At 39.9% G+C, this 6,739-nt stretch overlaps 1 protein-coding gene across 1 annotated transcript in view; it reads right to left on the bottom strand.

Moving 5' to 3' along the window:
• Positions 1-6,739, bottom strand: part of CHRNB4 (cholinergic receptor, nicotinic, beta 4 (neuronal)) — a 10,331-nt gene continuing 3,592 nt past the window's right edge. The window contains exons 2-6 of the mRNA XM_009994365.1: positions 6,129-6,274; positions 4,594-4,638; positions 4,358-4,467; positions 2,203-3,178; positions 1-141 (exon numbers count right to left, since the gene is read on the bottom strand). Of these exons, the coding sequence (XP_009992667.1) occupies positions 1-141; positions 2,203-3,178; positions 4,358-4,467; positions 4,594-4,638; positions 6,129-6,274 (1,418 nt within the window). The remainder of the gene's footprint in view (positions 142-2,202; positions 3,179-4,357; positions 4,468-4,593; positions 4,639-6,128; positions 6,275-6,739) is intronic.

Below are 6,739 nucleotides of genomic sequence, written 5' to 3'. Positions count from 1 at the left end.
CTAAGGGTTCGTGACAGCAGTGTGGTTTTGAAAAAGTGGCTGCAGAAATAATCCAACAGTCCCCAGGACACAAACAAGGACGAAGATCCAGAGAAACAGCCTGTCCACTACCATGGCAACATACTTCCAATCTTCAATGACCTGGAAGAAAAAGCCAATGAAAGATATTAGCAATTTGTCATATTCTTTTGCTCTTCCTCTTCCTAATGTCGAGTTTTGCTTATGAAAATGAATGGAAATATATCTCAAGGTTCAGAGAATTAAATTACTTTAGATTTGGGAAGGGATTTTTCTCCTACAACCATTCAGGTCAGTGGAGAAAAACACTGTACATATTTCTTAGCTGTCTTGGATGCATCAGGTACTGAACATGACTTACTGATGGAAGCCAGTCCGGAAGGACCCACAGTATAATCCAGTTAAGGAATTTTTTTCTTTAACTTTAGTTTGTAGATACTATTAATCTCAGTGGACAAAAATAGATAGTGGTTACAGCTGTTAAACGAGGTTAGTTTCAGAGTTCTTTTCTTATCAGCGGTCATCTTAATCAAGGGATTTAATGCATATTAATACTATTGCTTTTATTAAAATCTCTTCTTGCTTTGCATGTGTTGTCTGTGAGAGTAATGGCCTCATATTCTGTTCTCAAACTGAAATGACTACAGGACAAGTATTATGAAGGGAGAATACATCAGTCTTCATTTGCATCTCAGGAATTATTGTATTTTCCCGTCGTTGATTCTAATTACATGTGGGACACCCTCACTTCAGTGACTTTACCATGCTTGTAGATTATTGCGTGTCTTGTATTAAAACATTACATACTTTTCCTTCAGTGCACACTTCTAATTTCCACTTCTGCTAATGGAAATCACGTGCTTCTGAAACCAGACTGTAGTAAATGTACATGAACAGTTGTCATCGGACCATAATAATGGAGGAAGAAATCAGGGATTAAAATTATTAATCTAGAAAAGTGATATGTAATATCAGAGGAACCCATGTGAAAAGCACTCAATTAATTTTTAATGTCTAAAATACCCTTGCAAATTGCTCTTAATAGCAACTGGAAGCTTTGTAAATCCTTTAGTGTGCAACACGTTCTTGCATGAATTTCTGAGCTATTAGAAAATGTTTGCTCTGCTCCTGTTCAGTCAGTACTGTTCAGTCAGTTTCAATGTTTACAGGCTCATGTCTAATGTTAAGAGCTGATCTTCTTTATTTATATTGACAGTAATTTCAACTAATAAAAAACACTACTCAGAGACATGCTCCTCAAGGGACTTCTGCAAGATCAGGAACCAGACTTTATTTAATCTGCTTGGCTGAGGAAAGGAAGAGTACAGCAGAAACAGACCCTAGAGTCTGACTGGCATTTGGGTCAGAGAGGGGACACTGGTAGATAGGAAGATGATTTTTCCTAACCATAGGTCCTCATCTAAACAAAACTTTGAACCATCTGAGTTTTTCCAAGTGTTATTCTCAATGTATTTAGAAAAGCTTTAGTGTGCTAGCTGGTAGTACAAGAGAAGGGCAAGTGAATAGGGCAGCAGCAGCACTGCTAAAATATGTCCTGAATAAAGTACTTCTCATAGTCAACAAGAAGTCTGATTTTACTCAAATTAAAGAAGTGTCAAGTCTGCTGGCATTAGGATTTCAATCCTCCCCATTGTGTTTGCCATAGATAGAAAGGTACCTTAGCCCAGAGAGGGTGTTTGCAAAGGCATTTTATCAATTTCACTAAATCCTCCTTCTGTGCCCAGTTAGATAAAGAGATGCTTGAGTTGCAGGGAGGTTGTTTCTGGTTAATGTGGCCATGGGCTGAATCACAGTGTTACTAAATGCAATGGGAAAAAAGATTATTTTTCTAACCTGGAATTGAATATTATTTCTTCCCCTGCCAGACACTACTTGAATGTGACACCACAGCTTTTCCAAGGGTGTTCCATGACTTACTGGGCAATCTCTTCATAGAAATAGCAGTGTTAGTTTCCAGGACAGTATCAGCAATTACCAAAATGCTGTTCATTAAGTTAATTAGTGGCAAAACTTATTTCCTCTCAAAAGCTACGGCTAGAATCTCTAAAAACTTTAGAATAGCTGGGGAGTTAAAATATGCTTTCTGAAGAACACTGTGTTCTTCAGAAAGAGGACAGGAGATGAAGTTGGGAAAGACTGGGGTGATTTCACATTTTTACTTACACTCTGGTCATCGTCATCACTTTTCATGTGCTCTGCTATAAAACTGACTCCATCAATTGCTTCTTGGACTTCAGGAGAAAATTTCATGCCTGTTCTTAACCTGAAATCTCGGTGACTGCTGACATTGTCAAGAGTCTCAGTGATTTTCATGTCATATTTTTTTTTGGCAGAGGCCGTATTCAAAAAATAGGTAGAGTTCTTGTAGAAGTCAGCTGGGTCCACACAAGGATTCTCTGCTTTTGTCTTTTTGCAGCTGTGCAGCTTTTGCCGTGGAGAATTGTTCTCTGGACGCTTCATGAACAGATAGGCTGGGAGTCTCTCAAGGAAAACCAGCTTTACCCAAGGGGGCATAGTGTGAGTACTTGGAGATCTATGGTGGACGTTGAGCACACAGACACTGGTAACTATTGAGAAGGTCACTAAAACCATTGTAAACATGAGATACTTCCCAATAAGTGGAACATCTAGAGATGTTGGAGGGACAATTTTGGAGATCAGCAGCAGGAACACAGTCAAGGCAAGCAACACAGATATGCATAAGGTCATTTTTTCACCACAGTCTGAAGGCAAGTAGAACACCAAGATGGCTAAGGATGTAATTAGCACACAGGGAATGATAAGGTTGATGGTATAAAAAAGAGGTTTCCTTTTAATAATAAAGTCATATGTCACATCAACATAATTAGGGTCCAAAGGATTTACAGTCCTTCTTCCTGGCAGTGCTACAATGTCCCACTCTCCACTTGGCGTGAAGTCATCCATGCTTGCCATGGAAGTTTTAAGCACCATATCAATTTCTGTATGATCATAGGTCCAAGACCGGAACTTTAATGTGCAGTTTTGTTGATCAAATGGGAAATGCTTGACTTCAATCTTGCAGGCACTCTTGTAAATGGCTGGTGGCAACCAGCGAATGCTCCCATTGTTCTTCACAATTGCATTTGTGTAGAGTGAAACTTCATATGTGCCATCCGCACTAATGGAAGGAGAGGAGAGGATAAAACAGTGAGAGGAAAGACAGAGTTCAAAACAGAAGAGCTCTCACACTCTTGGTGGGCCTCAGTTGTTTCTAGAATCAAAGTTTAAATGAAAGAAGTTCAACTGACTGCAGTCAGGTAGCACCTTTTTATCTGAGTGGAAATGTGTCCCTTAAGAGTTAATAAGAAGTCTAATGGTTCAGTTGTTTGTTTACACAACATGAGAGAAGACAGTCCTAGTTTAGTGCTAAGATTGATTTGTTTTGTTTTGTTTTGTTCTAAGTAGGGAAGTGCTACAGGTGTAGCAGTTCTCCAGCTCTCTTGCCTTTGGCTCTGGAAAGGCTTCATGTTGCAAAGCCCAGTGCTTGGTACTGATGTGAGACCCTAGTGTGTAATTCTTGTACCTTGTGAAACAACCAAGTGCAGAGGGAGTGGCTGCAGCATAAAACAGTAATTTGTTCATTGACAATGTAATTGCTATTTTTTAGTAAAGAAATGGTGACCTTATTTCTCTTTTAATTTGAGCCTTTGTACTAATGTAAGAATCCAGTATGGTGAAGCTAAAAGTTAGTTCCCATAAATATAAGAACTGCAGTTCAAGCACCATAATTATGTTTTTCTCAATACAGTAAAGCAGCAGGGTCAAATGTTGTGCAATTTATTATATTTTCTTATGCTTGTTTCCTTAATGCATTATGAAAATTGAACATGATTTTAAATTAATATTAACTCATGGAGTTCTGTTACATATGTACTATATAATGGATTTATGTCCTGGAGTCTGGGGTAGAAATGGAGGGGGAAAAATATAGGTCAGAACCTACGATGTCCAATAGAATTCCAGATGACTTGGCTTCTTGGAAACATGACTGGTGTACAGCTGCACTTGTACGTACAGTCCATGCTGTCCATACGGTCTAGTCATGGATCCTTGGGTGGTGTCATAGCTGACACTGCAGACATGCTCTAGGTCTGCTGCAATGTCTTTAACCAGAGCTTTACTAAAGTTATCTTTGAGTCCAGTACCCCAGTTAGATACACTTGATACTGGCTAAAATTTACAAAATTCAGTTTTAGAATTTTATCAGACCTACTTCATTTGTTTCTGATGCTTGTTTTTTTGACACATGATTAAAATTTTATTCTCTGCCTGCATAAACTACAGAAGTTCTACTTACTTATTGTAAAGCACAATGTCTGGCAACCAGATGTGTTTTGCAGGTATTCTCAGCTTATCGATTCCTTCGTAGTCAGAGGGTTTCCAAGCCAAACGATAATCAATCCACTCCTAAGAGAAGAATTGCACAGTAGTGATGGGAGTATCCAGACCAGCACTAACAAAATAATCAGTGTGATGGAGTGAAAGCAGTTGCATTTGTGGTTTGCAAGAGCATTCCTCCGTGGATTTGGTTACCTGGTTCAGCCAGACATTTGTAGTCATGATCTGCTCCCGTTCATTCTGCAGGGAAAAAGAGAAGAGCTGCCTTCTAATGTTTCACTTTACTGCAGTAATAAGATTTATTCAGTGGGCTTTTGAGAATATTTCCAATGGCACAGAATGATTTTGTCTATTGTATTTCAAGATGGGCATTTCTCTGCTGCTAAGTCTTGTGCACATACTGATGATAAACAGTAACCCCACAAGTGAGAGCTCCAAATGGCTTTAACAAGGACAGTTGTGACTGGAGTGAGTGTGGCTATTTGGGAACTATCACCACTACCCTGCCAAGCTGATTCTCACCCCCACCCCTTCTGTGGATTTGATTTGAAATAGAAGGCACATCTGACCGCCAGGAAGGCCTAGATTAACTTATGTGAGGTTTATGTAAGGTTTGCCATTGGCAGGTTCTGCTTCGTGGAGCAGCTGTCTCTGGACAGCAGTCCAGAAGAGAAGTCTCTTTGCAGCAGATCTGTCTGTCTGGGGCTCTACTGAAAGAAAAGGCAGGAAGCAAAGAGTCAGGAGGATTTCTGCAGGAAAATAAGTTAATTCTCTGATCCTGAAGGTGCTTGGAAATGTTAGAGCCTATAAGATGCCTAATTTTGCTTTCTGCTTGAAGAGTATGTAGAGGGATAGTGCCATTCTTCATCCTTGCCCATTAATCTACTCTATTTAGGCTGTTGATCTGGCTGTGGGGTCAAGACACCTCACTTTTTATGTCCAGAATCCACAGTCTGGGAGGACACTGTGCTAGTGGTGGCAGTGCATTGTGTGAGGCTGCATGTCTGCTTCTGGGTGGAATTCTCCAGGAGAGAATGAGCTCTTGTCCCACAGTCATCTGGTATACATGACAGTCTCTCCTGTGTAAATCTGTGTAAAACCTCCCTTGGCATTGAGGTGTGTATTTGTAGCTTGGAAGAACTCTTGAACACATGCTAACCTTGTGAGTATAAATGTCATTTAGACCCGTTGAAGTAATTTTTATTGAATATGAGGGGTTGCTTATGTGGGGATTATCTTAACCATGTTAAGCTATTCCAGCTGCAGCTAACATATCTTTTCCTTTACAACATTTCACTATTCCTTGCTGATAAGTCATGAAATTTTGAGCTGGCCTTGTGGCTTGCTTTCAGGCCATTCAACCACATTTATTTGCTGCAAGCAGCATAAGGTGGTTTAGCATTGTGTGCACAGTCCAGGATAGATCCTGATCTGGTGTAACTTACTGTGCCTGTACTGAAATCAGTGAAATGATTCTGAGTTTTTGATCAGTGGAAGTTTGTTGGGTGAAGATACAGCCACTGTCTTTTATTGCTTAGTCATAGATTGGTTTCCCTATTGTAGCTGCATTCTGAAGTATAAAACCCAGTAAATTACATATATGGGCTGTGCCTATTAAGTATTATTGTGTAAACTAGAAAACAAGAGACATAATAATACCAATTTGACTTTTACTCAGAGTGCTGTGCAGGTAGTAGTGAATGAAAAGGCATAGCCTGATTTGTACTTACCACACTGATGAGCTGTGCCAGGGAAACCTGCAGTTCTATAGATACCAACTGGGAGGAGTTGACAGCTGGTCGAATTAACTTATTGTACCTGTCAGGACTCAGTAGGTGGTTCATTAGCTTTTCTTCAGCATCTGCTGCTGTACTTCCTGTAAAACATCACACAGCAGGATTGTAGAAGGGAGACCAAGTGACATGACAGAGGGATCACAGAACTTCTGTGCATCAGATCATCTTAATGAAATAATGAGGGCTTTTGACCTTCCAGAGGCTGTAGGCTTGCATGAGCAGGAGGACATGGTGCTTGCACCAATGTCTCTTCTTCTAAAGTTGACTGTCTTTCACAGGCTACACATCAAAGCAGGTAAATCAGAATCCTTTGAGGTTTGTTTGTTTGGTTTTTTTCCACAGTAAAATGTGAAGTTCAAATTGATAGATACTTTTGGGAGTTTATTCACAAATAGAAAGTGGGAGCAAACCACCCTCTTAATAACAGAGGAACAGTGTTTCAGGGATACAAATGCTGGGAATACAGCTGTGACTTCTCTCTTTACTACTGTAGAAGACAGAGCTGCAAGTACACCTACAAACTGAAAGACTGATCTGTGTAGGGA

This window comes from Chaetura pelagica, unplaced genomic scaffold (genome assembly GCF_000747805.2).
Source record: "Chaetura pelagica isolate M959 unplaced genomic scaffold, ChaPel_1.0 scaffold222, whole genome shotgun sequence".
Classification (NCBI taxonomy): Eukaryota; Metazoa; Chordata; class Aves; order Apodiformes; family Apodidae; genus Chaetura; species Chaetura pelagica.
This window is presented reverse-complemented; position numbering and strand designations above follow the sequence as displayed.